General features: G+C 37.9%; 1 protein-coding gene across 1 annotated transcript in view; it reads right to left on the reverse strand.

The window, feature by feature from the left end:
* Positions 1-759: 759 nt before the first annotated feature.
* The window catches only part of DCX-EMAP (Doublecortin-domain-containing echinoderm-microtubule-associated protein), a 76,907-nt gene continuing 65,256 nt past the window's right edge, over positions 760-12,410 (reverse strand). The window contains exons 3-11 of the mRNA XM_070111354.1: positions 3,552-3,668; positions 3,003-3,391; positions 2,771-2,920; positions 2,526-2,697; positions 2,369-2,464; positions 1,907-2,305; positions 1,429-1,849; positions 977-1,373; positions 760-913 (exon numbers count right to left, since the gene is read on the reverse strand). Coding sequence (XP_069967455.1) covers positions 760-913; positions 977-1,373; positions 1,429-1,849; positions 1,907-2,305; positions 2,369-2,464; positions 2,526-2,697; positions 2,771-2,920; positions 3,003-3,391; positions 3,552-3,668 — 2,295 coding nt within the window. The remainder of the gene's footprint in view (positions 914-976; positions 1,374-1,428; positions 1,850-1,906; positions 2,306-2,368; positions 2,465-2,525; positions 2,698-2,770; positions 2,921-3,002; positions 3,392-3,551; positions 3,669-12,410) is intronic.

Below are 12,410 nucleotides of genomic sequence, written 5' to 3' on the forward strand. Positions count from 1 at the left end.
TATTCGATATACAATATTTTTCTAACTAATTTTTTTCAAAGCAAAACCTTTTTTAAAATAACTTTCTGCAAAATAAAATCTCTTTCAAAATCAAATATGTTTTAAAATAGTTTTTTTCTCAAAATTATCTGTTTCGGTGGAAAATAAAAAAATTTTGCTTAAAAATATATTTGTCTGCATATTTATCGCATCTGGCAACCACCACCAGCTGTCATCTAATTTGACATACAGATGGCGCGGAAACATAACGGAAGCGGGGAAAATGGCAGAATTTCATTTGCTTTTCATATTTCGTTGACGAATTATCCTAATTAGTAATTTTAAGTGCTATATTTTTAAATTTTCGGTAATATCTAAATTTGGTTGATTTTTCACTAATTCTCAATAATATTTTTAACAAAAAGTGTAAACGCTCAATTTTGTTGTGTTATGCAAATTTTCGCTCAAGGCGGAAGAAGCTGCGTCCAAACACAGCAGTGACACTACGTTCAACACCAACGGCAGGAAGCGCGAACTATCGAATATGACAACAACAACAACAGCAACGGTGGTTCCTGCTCAGCAATTTCGCATAATTGTTCTTTATGCTCCACCTTCTTATGCACCGTTGTTTTGCACGAAAATTTATTGATATTCAATTGAGTCGCTGTCCAATATTGTCGAAGATTTATTAGACGAACGCCGCCGCGTCCAATAGTCAGTGTAGCCGCGTGCTTCATCATACTGCTGGACAGTTGTACGCCACGGTGGCCATTGCAGCTATTCCTCTACGAGATCCCACACCATAAGTGAGGCGTCTGTGCCGCCCACTGTTACAACAGTCTGATCGCCATAGAGAAAACGTGCACATGCCAACATACCGGAATAGACTTTCGCTTCGTGAAATTCGGCGCGTGGACTTATACACGGATATCTGTGGGAAATTAGTAAAATATTGAAAAATTTGAAAAAAAATGAGCATATAATGACTACATGCCTGAAAATGCGCAGATAGCCATCGGCATCACCGGACACCAGCATATCCTGCGCCGCCGAACGACTGCAGGTGGCAATAATTGTGTTGTTGTTGCTGTAGTAACGGTTACTCCACATGCCTGCCACCAAAAAGCCCACTGTGCAGTTGCTAGTCAACCATTTGACATCCTTCATAGCAATGGGACTGCGCTCGGGTGAGAGTGACTTAGCATCCCAGAAGAGTAAATCGAAGTCAATGGTGACTGTTTGCACGAAGTTGCCATCCATGCTCCAGTCTAGATGTGTGAGCGGCTGTGAGCCGCGTATTTTATTCACCTTCTTGTAAGAGAAACCATCGCGCGATACGCGAAACAAGTATATGCTGCCATTCTGCGAACCCATTGCGATCATATCGCCAACTAAATAATAAAATCATAATAAAAAATAATATTCTTCATCCAATAGTATACTCACCTTGATTGAACGCTACACAGTTCAGCGGTGAGCCGCAGACACGCAACGTCAGCATAACCGAACCATTTTCACAATTGATGACAAGCAGATGACCCTCAGTGCTGCCAGCAGCCAGTGCAGTGCCAAATGGATGAAAAGCTAGTGAAACACACTCGTAACCAGTTTGTATAGTCCAAATTAATTTGTTTTTGCGCCACAGTGCGATATGTTTATCATGGCCGGCAGTGGCAAACACCTCATCTTCGGGATGTGCAGCCAAACCCCACAATTGACGACCATGGCCGAAAACGACTTGTGTAAAGCGACGCTGTAGTGAACCCTCTAAAATGTTATTGCGGGTGGTGCCAACATAAATGTTGCCGTCATTGCGTCCGGGACGTTGTGGATAAATAGTGCGTACGCCGCCAGCGGCCTCAGGAAGCTAAGAGAAGAAAGTTCAAAATGGTAATTCAGAACCTTTCTTGTTAATGATGCTTACTTTTGTGTCTGCGATCTTTTTGTAATTTTGTAAGGAGTCCCAGGCGGCAATTTTACGATCCTTTTCACCGCCCGACAACAGCGTACCCTCGCCCAACATAATCAGACAACCAATACCCTTGTTGTGTGCCTCGAATTCGGTGCGTACAAAGTAGGCGCCATCCGAGTCTACCGAATAAATAGTTATGAAACCATCGGAATCGGCAGTGATCACGTCGCCATCAGGTTCGAATTGCACGCTGGTGACATGTGAACGCGACGGCTGCTTAACAATATCGGTGCGTTCGAAAAAGCCATCTTTGCGACGATGCCAAAAGGCCAGATGACCACGTCCATGTGTAATAATGAGATTATCATCCAGCGGATGAAAGGCGGCGCCTGAGAGGCCTTCCTGCAGCGTCTACAAAAAATGAAATATACTTAAAGCGCTGTTGTTATATATGTATAATGTAGGTACACCTACTGCAACTTTTCCGAGCAGATGACCCCATTGCCATTGCCAAACTGAAAGTATGCTCTCGCGCCCGCTATCCACAGCCAATATATAGCTGCCACCATTCTGCAAGTGATTAAATGTTGCGTGTTGGCGTTATAGAAATATGTAGATGCAATAAATTTACCAGTTGTGAAAAGGCCACCGCTGTGACGCCGCTATCCAACTCGCCCATGCCGAAAACATAAAGTGTCTGTAGTGATTCGGTGCTCCAAATGCGCACATGCGCTTGTGATTTACGATCGCGTCCCGCTTTCTGTCCCGAAGCCACAAGCTCACGTGATGGATGTACGTCCATGCTGTTGACAAAGTGTATTAAAAAGTATAAATTATATTCGAAAGCACACTTCACTACTACAACAATATACTAACCACATAATATCCTCCGTGTGTCCAGTATAGTGTCGCTGTGCATCTTCCTCACGATCTAGCAGTACAGCAACAGCAGCTACGTAATACAAAAGCTCACCCGATGGTAAAACCCAGAGATTACGACGTGCATCAATACCACGATAGCCGTGACTACAGATGAAAGAGGAAAAGTAAGAAGAAAATCAAGTTTAACTTGGCATGAAAGCAGACAGCAAACGCATTCCCAACTTACACCCATTGTAGTTGTAATTTTTTATCGGGCGGTGTATTATCTGCGGGCGCATGATGTAATGGTGGATAGAAGGTACGCCGCAAGCCACGTATAGTCACTTTGGTGGGCTCCTCTTTCATAATGTCCAACATGCTGTATTCACCGTTCGCACGTAAAATCTCACTCTCCGGCGCATAGAGAATGCGTGGACGACTTTTACTGCGTGGACGTGCTCCGCGTAAAGGAACCTTAGGCAGTTCTTCTGTGGGTAGTATAGGCGCTGCGGCAACAACGGAGGGACGCGAACGTGAACGCCTAATAGGCGAACCGGCAATTAAGGCAGTGCCAGTTGCTAGATAAAATGTGTCAACATCGGCAAACTCGTTGCGTAGTTGTGAAAAGCTGCGTACCTGTGAAGCAGCGCAGACAAATCATAATGTGTTTAGGGGTGTGAGGATACAGACGTCGTATAATTGCAAAATAAATGAAATAAAAAGAAAAAATTGTTAAATCGTCGACGTAGCAAATCAGCTATTATGCGGTCATTGTGTTATGGTCAACTCCACTTACCTCTTGTCCTGTGCCCGTATACATTTTCTTAGCGCCATTTATTTTCAACACTTGACCCAAATCTTCTAAGACCTCTTCGAATGGCTGCGATGTGCGCAAATTCAACAGCACGCGACACTACAAAATAAATTGGGAATAATAACATTAAGAGTAATGGCATATTTTGATTGCAACAAATAGTAATTGTTTTTTTTTATTTTTGCCCATTCGCATTTCAGCATAAGTTATTCCTAACAAAGGTCACCTTTTTACTTTTGTATAAGGCTGGCGACATTGCCATAAATCACATGCTCAGCAATAAAACGTTTAACGGTAATTAGGCCATATGACAGCGTAATAACAGTTCAGTAACAAACTAAAGTCGCAACGCTGACTGACACGAGACAGGCTAGAGACACGAGACTGCAACACTTGAAAAGTGAACACTTGATGAAGTGAGTGAAACCAACAAGTGCAAAGCTGAGAAATCATATTAGTCAGCGACTATACTTCGTGGAGAGCGAGGAGTCTTAACATTTTCTTTTATTATTTTAGGTCTAATTTTTATACTCTCGCAACATGCTGCACAGGGTATAATAGTTTTGAAAATAAAGCAATAGACGTAGCACAACCAACTTTTAAGTGAAATCTCAGCAATCTCTCCATTAATTTCCAACAAATTTGTTATGTACTTGTCTGATATCCGTATAATAGTCAAGTGAAAATGGAAATGGCGAAATCGGACCATAACCACGCCTTCTTCACCACATACCATGTAATACAATATTAAATTCTATCATATTCTTACACTTTACGATTTATAAATTAAGTACCACTGAAGATATCGAAACGAAACTTCGTATAAATGGTGCATTTAAGGGCTCTATCGTTTAAAAATGCCGAAATCGGACTATACCTTCTTAATAATTCTGATACCACTTATAGGAAGCTTCAAACCTATGACTCCCCTTATACCGAATTCAATCATAAGTGAGCTTCATTGCTTCGCTTTTTGGGCATTTTCGTCGAGTGTGCGACGCGCTTGATGGTCGTTCGGCTTCAATTATTGCACGAGTTGGATTTTGTAAGCCCGCGAACCAAGATCCTTCTTCGAAATCTGCCATAAAGTGGATGAGCACAGCACCAATTGTTGCGCGCGATGGCGTATGTACTCATTCAGGGCCTTCTTCGATACTCTGCTCCACAACAGCAATAGCGTCATCGGTGCGCCATGTACGGCATCTCTGAAGAAGCGCAGTATCCATTAGAGTAAACGTGGTGCCAAACCGATCCTTTGTTGGTCGTATTACCAACTCTGCTGGGCGATTGTGTCAATCGCTCCGAAACTCCGAAAAAAGTATTCTCTCATTAAAAATCACACGTCTAAAACAACACCCATTATAATAAATTTCCAACTTTCGATAGGTTTTATTGCCTGTATAATAGTCAATTGGTAAGATATCTTAACAAAATTAAGTGAACAAAATGTATTGAATATTATGTAGTGGTGAAAGCTGGTGAAATCGATCCATGAACTATACCAGCCTAGTATAACTAAATATTTTTTAATCGCCTTAATTATTATTACAAATTGCGCGAGTAAAAAATGTTTGATTGTATCTGTATTAAGGTATTTGCTACTATACTCCGATACCCTCCTGTAATTTTTCGAATTTATTTACCATAGCCTTGCACTAATATTCATTTTTAAAGCAAAGAGCCATAGGCGAAATGCATGTCATCTAAAATAACGGTGTAACACGCAAATTTTTTAGCGAATGCCATTTCTTACGCTTTTGCCGTTAGGCAATTAAATTTTAACCAACAGCTTCATACATTTAATTTGGTTATAATATCACAACTACGTAGCGACACACACACATACACATGCATAAGCCTGGCTTAATTCATATATAGTTTACATGCCACTCCGCTTTCATTGGCTTTCTATGCAATTTACCAACATCAGCGCCACCATTAACGGTAATTATAAATTTTTCGGCAATATTCGTGTTGTTTTTTGTTGCTATTCGCCAATGTAAGCGTGTGCTTGTGTGGTTGTTGTTACTAAATAAAATTACATTTTATGGCTGATAATTATGAAGTCTGTGACCCAGTTGGCTTTTATTGTTTGCGGTTGCACGCGCCTGTCTGCAAAGCATGCGAACACATGAGATCTTTATGTGACCCATGAAATGTGGTCGCCTGCAATGTAGCCGCGTGTGCTCGCGTTCAAAAGCACTCGACATTTATGACATTTAAAAAAATCCTAAATTCGCATAATTAGAAAATATGGCACTTTATATTAAAAGGCAACAACAAAAACCATGAATTTTCGCATGCTTTTAGTGAGCGTTTGGTATTTTGCGACTATTTGCGCGGTTGTATTTTTGAACGCTCCATTCATTTTAGTATTTTGAGGCACTGAAAATGCGCATTTGCCAATATTATCCAATATTTTGGAATATTAAATTGTTTACAAATTTTTACGCAAAATAAATCAGTTTTTGATCAGAACTATTGGACAGTAGGCTCTTTATATGTATATTCGGAATAACGCTATCAAAAAGCGGCCACAATATCAGTGGTCTTTCGATCAGAAGTAAATAATTAACCGAACAAGCATAGTTGCCAAGCAAAATCTAGCGGAATGTCTGTCAGTATATTCGTATATCGAATAAATGTAATATATCGACTTTTATTTTATCTATTGGTCCGTTTATGTATACTCACAAATTTTTCCAAGTACCGATCTAATCAAATAGCAGCTATAGCATGCTGACCGATCACCAATCAAAATAAAGGTATTTTTATACCCTTTTAAGCTATAAAAAATGCAATTGTTAAGGGTATTATAGCTGCGGTTAGCCGAAGTTAACGGGTTTTCTTGTTTGTTGTTGTTTTTTTGGTTGTAATTTAAATTTTGACGATTTTATTTCTGCCATTGTAAATGCAAAAAATGACGTCCTCCATGGAGACCTAAAAATGAAACTATAGAAGAATTTAGTACTAGTTACCTCTCTCGTTTGGCGAACCATGATAACGTACTTGCAAACCAACTGCTGAATGATAGTCAACAATCTAAGACACTAAAAATACATCATTCTTTAGATCTCGCCTTTTGATGCCATTGATCTCACCTTTAATTTTGAAAAATATTTTTCATTGTACTTCAACTTCATTGTTTTTGTCAGAAAATTTAGTTATTGTCATTTTGATAATAAGACATATTCTAAATAACACCGAATATTATACAAAAAAAAATTTAATGTATAATCGCGTAATACTAGTCAATACTAAAAAAAATTCCTTCGATTGTATAATTTCTTCAAAATCTTTTCATGCCTCCACAATATTTGCTTTTTAAAGGCGAATTATTTCACAATGAACCTGAACATGGCATATGCAAATATTTGCACATACTTTTAGGCTTTTGGCCAAATACACAAGGCTTAATGCTTACATTCACGTAATACTTATTTATTGTTTGCTTTCTACTCGCATGCCGCTATCGAAGCTAAAAAAAGAATGTCAAATATTTGCGGCTTTTGACGTCAACAAAACGATCGTGATAAGATTTTTGTCGGCATAAATTTGAATGCGGTCTGGCATATTTTTAGGCGCACAAGCTGCTGCTGTGCACTGCAAAGTATATGTACTTATAGGATGAATTTCTAAGTGTATGTGAGATATTGTCTGGGACGTAGTCTAATGCGAACGTGATGTCTTTGATATTTGCCTTTAGGCTTCGCTTTTAAAGTGCGTGTGCCTACTTTTTTGTGCAGTACATTTAACGTGTGTGAATGTTGTTGTAGTATACTTTTCTTTTTGAATTTTTTAACACATTATTGTTGTAAGTAGCTGTTGTTGTATTCGCTTTGCATTTCACACGTGCAACTGATTGCCATGGCAACGTTTTGTGTATGCCTGTGTGGAATTTTAATGTGTCAATAGGGCGCCATAATTACTGTGGCTTGCATAAATTATTGTTGCATACTTAGTGGCGCAATTGCGACAGACAATCAACGATTCGCCTTAAATGCATAATTGCGTATGTGAGGGTGAGCCTTAATTGACGGAAAATTTTTTTACATGCGATTTCTAAAATTTCTATTGCACATTTTTTACTAATGAGTCGCAATTATCAAAAAAAAAAAGGCTTCCGATTGTAGAAGGTGAGGGCATGTCGCTCTTGCGCCTATCCTGAGATTATGCTATTATTAAGTGGAATTTTTATTTTGTATGATTTTTACGTTGTATCTTATATTCTAGTGTTCAGCTTGAGTATAAGACGAAAAATTACATAAATATTGAATCTTCTAGAAAATTGGAACTTAGAGTTTTGTCGCAATCGGCGTTAAATGTTATAGGTGATATCATAGACTATAGTAGTACTAATTAGGGTAGTATTAGGTTATGAAAAAAAAAATTAAAATACGTTAACTTCGGTTACACTGAAACTAGAAGACTTGTGCAAAACTTCAGATCGATATATCAATAAGTTTTTAAGTAACACCCTAATGTAAACATATGTATGAATATATTTTCGACGTACACTTTTAAGCTGCCATAATGACATATTTATTACCAGACAGTCAAGCTGGTTGAATGTCAAATACACGCAAACTTGTGCTGACATCTATCCATCTACATACACGCACACATAATGCTCACTTAAGCTATAATCCCACCCAGCAGCTCATTCACTCATTCGCAGCAAATGCGTCGAGTTAGTGTGAGTGAGTGTGTGTGTTATTGCGCCAAACCGCAAAATGGTCTTAACGGAGTTTTAAATGACTTTAGTGCTATAATGTATTCTGCTTACCTGCTATACAAATAATATGTACGACTTGTGTGCATGTGTGTGTGTACTCGCTGCAAGTTATTTGCGCTCTTCAATGCTGGCTGTCTCCTTCTCACACTCACTACCTCTCCATCTCTCTCTCTCTCTCTCTCTTGCACACGAAAATTAAAGTATCTGTCTACCGTTTGTCACTTCAATACGCAATTATTGCGCGCGCCATAATCGCCATTTTATACGCTGTTTGGCGCCCTTTAGTATGCAATGTCAACGCGCCGTTAAAGTGCCCGCAGCTTTTTTAAAGCTTTGCAACAAAAGCGCGTGCAGCCAGTGAAGTTTTGCGCGCGCTTCAAGTGCTTTAAAATGCGCAGCTATCAGCGGCTTTACACATAAACACACTTAATATGTCTGGTTGTGCGCCTGTAAGTATGCTTATAGAATTGCATACATTTGTTTAAGTTTGCCATTTTGCCGCGTGTGCAAAAAGGATTGAAATTAATGAATATGCGTGCCCATGCGTTGCCATTTAATGCACTCATTCAGTCAATGATGCCGTGTCTTTAATTTGCCTGCGTTTATATATATGTATGTATATATGTGTGTGTGTGTTATTTGATTGCCATGAAAAGCATTCGCTGATTAATGTGCGCGTTTAAGCGTTTCAACAGCATTTTTAATGTGCCATAAAGTTACGCGCATAAATTTGCATAGCATGTCGCTATGATATGTGGCGACAGGATTATGTGTTGGCCATTAGTAACAGGAAGGATTAGCGAATGAAATGCACTTTTGAAGACCAATTATAAAAAAGCGGGAAAATTATGGTATTACATTAGTGATTGTTGACAATTGATACGAAATATCACGATCTTAATATAGAAGTAATTCATAGCTATCTCTAAAAGTAATTTTTTTAGACTAAAATTTTCAGATTCACCAACAAAGTACGACCACATACATATGCATATACATATACACTCTCAAAAATCGTATGTAGTTTTTCATGCCCCACAGCTTTGCCTCTTCAGTACCAGCGACAAAACGTTTGTACTGTCCATTGAAATGTCTTGCCACAGGCATGTACAACTTTTCAGCCAACTCGAAGGGACGTAAAAGGCAAGAATTTCAGGGGTGTCGTTCGTTTGGAGAAAAAAAGGCAACAACTTTTTGTGTAATGTGGAAATACTTGGGAAATTGTCAAAATTACGTCACACCGAAAAGTTGGCAGCAACAGCAACAGCAGACTGCATGTAATGTCAGCACAGGAACTTGCAAACAAACGCATTCACCCTACCGTATACCCATGCTTACATACATACATACATACATGTACATTGGTGCAATCAAGCCACGCTGCTATTGTGCGCATATAAATGGACGAAATTGCCCCTGCAAGCTCCAGCAGTGCCAAAAATCTCATTCCAGTCAAGCATTGACATGGCATTTCGCCATCGACGTCTAGCCGGCGGCTGGATTGGTGTTGAAAGGCTTCAAAACAAACACGAAAAGTACGAAGGAAAAATTGCGAAATTGCATGCACTGCCGCAAATACACAAACAAAAAGATAAATACCTACATATTTGCATATTTTCATACAAACACATATCTATACATATATATATATATATATTATATATAAATATATACGAGTATGTACTCGTAAGAGCGAGCGATGGCCAATTGTAAATAGTAATGTAAAGTTTAACCCTTCCAATACTAGTTTCTAGTATATACATATATATATATATATTTACATTTATGTGTGTGTGCGTGCGTGTCTTGTTAATTCAAGTGTTGGCATGCAAATTCTTGTAGATGTAACAGACACTGCCCTTGGTGAGTTCTTGGCCTTGCTTTGGCCAGATTCGTTCGTCGACTGGCTGTCCGCCTCTACGCCTGGCTAACTGTTTTCTCTCTTCGATTGGTCATGTGGCATTAAAAATCATTTATTGGCAATTTTTGCTTTGGGCGTAATGGAAAATAGTTTTATGAGTGTTGTTGATTTTTGGTTTGCCATACACAAACACAAATCTACTGGGCGTGTGGGGAATTCAACCAACAAATGGTGAGTAGAAAGTTGAACTACAAGTATGTGTATCTGAATGTGTATTTACTTACAAAATTTAAGGTTTCTCATTGAAATTAACTAAAATATATGGGTAATTATTTGGTGCTTTATTTTTTTTTGAAAAACTGGTTATATGTTTTAAAATATACACTAAAGTTTATAGATCACTTTATGGGAGTTGCATTTGCTAACACATCGTATTGAAAATAAGACGCAAAGAATTTTATAAAATTTTTTAGGCAAAAATTTTCAACTTCACTAACCAAATAGCGTTAAATTTCTAAACTTTTTATTGAGCTTGAGATTCATTTTACCTACGGAGCTCTACGCAAAAGCACTCTCTTGGAGTTCTAGATACATAAAGATATCTTGAGAGCAACGAATTAGTCTTAACGTTTTGTCTACTATTAAATATTGGTAGTCGTTTTTAGTGCTTTAATGCTATGCGTAATATCGAGCAAAACTGGTATAAAAATGTGACATGAATTTGTGTCTATACCACAGCAATATTCTATCTAAAATCCTTAGTTTCTCAATGCTGTTAATTTCTTGGTTACATGACAGTTATTGCTAAAGCTTGTTTCTTTGTGGGCTTAACACACTTTGTTACTAAATAAATAAAAGTAATTTACATTTAATGTACTTAAGTAATTGATGATTAATTTCGAAAAATTTGGATCCTACTGCGGGATCAGCTAATCTCTAGGCGGACCGCTAAAAAAAGGTTTCGCGATGCGGAAGCTTTTTTTAAAATTACCTCAAATTCAAAAGCCACCAAAATTAGAAGGGTTAGTCAAAATTTTGATGTTCAACAAAATGGCAGCTTTCCCAAAAAAAAAGTGGTTTTTTATATGAAAAAAAATTTAACTTCAGAGTGGCTTAAAAAATCGAAATTATTATCAAAAATCTTTTTTCTGACAAATATATCTTGGAAGGTCGTCTGAAAATTTTAAGTCGATCGGTACAGCCATTTCGGAGAAATTTTCCTCACCGACTCTAAAAACAGTGTTTTTGAAAAGAGGAAATTTAAAATTTTTGGAGCCGATTACACTAAGTTAAAAAGTTCACACTGTCGGTAGGGGTGCTAAAAAGATTTGTTTTGAGTGAGTGTGCTTAATATTGCTTTAGCAGTTTAGGAGATATGTACTCATATATTATAAATTCCTCTAGAAATGCAAATGTCAAATACTTTGACAGCTAGTTTCACTGCTAACGCTCTAGGTACGCAAATGTCAAATAAAAGTGTTTGACTTGACAGCTATTCATCTAGGATGTCAAAATAAAGTATTTACTTTACCAGTTGGTTTGACAGCTATCCTTCTAGGAATATGTTTTAAAATTTTATTCCCTAAAAGCACCCTGTATTTTCAGTTATTGCTATCTTCTTACTTCACATGTCTCCTTGTTCATTTATATCTATTAAGTCACATGCTTGTGGTCAATGATATATGCGACTTTTATTACATGCCACACACTTAGTTCTATGAAAAAGTTGGTGAATTGATATTTAAGTGGGCGAAAGTTGGAGAGTTTGTGGGCAAAATTCAATGAAAAACAATCAGCAAGGATGTAAAAAATCTGTAACACACTGCTTATAAGCGTGTTAAATCACTTGAGACTTGAACTTCCACTAGTGGCAGCAGTGGCCATCGTTGCCTGCAGCCTGAACTTCTTGCCTTTGTTGGCTTCACGCCTTTTTATGCAATTTTACACTTTATTGCACAGTTTTATAAACTATCTTTTTTCATATCGCCCATACATAGTTGCACACATACTTGCCTTCCTTCGACTATTTTTCAAATATTTTACAAATTTTCACACTTGTTAGCCAGTTAGTCAGCCAGCCACGTACTTAAATCTACATTCTTATACAATAGACTTGCACATCTTTATCCTCTTACCGCATGCATATATGCATGTGCCACATAGGTGAATGTGTGTGTATTTCAGACAGGTGACTAATAAAAATATATGAAACTATTTGCAGCTATGCGCTATGGGTGCCATGCAC

The sequence above is a fragment of the Bactrocera oleae genome, chromosome 6 (assembly GCF_042242935.1).
Source record: "Bactrocera oleae isolate idBacOlea1 chromosome 6, idBacOlea1, whole genome shotgun sequence".
Classification (NCBI taxonomy): domain Eukaryota; kingdom Metazoa; phylum Arthropoda; class Insecta; order Diptera; family Tephritidae; genus Bactrocera; species Bactrocera oleae.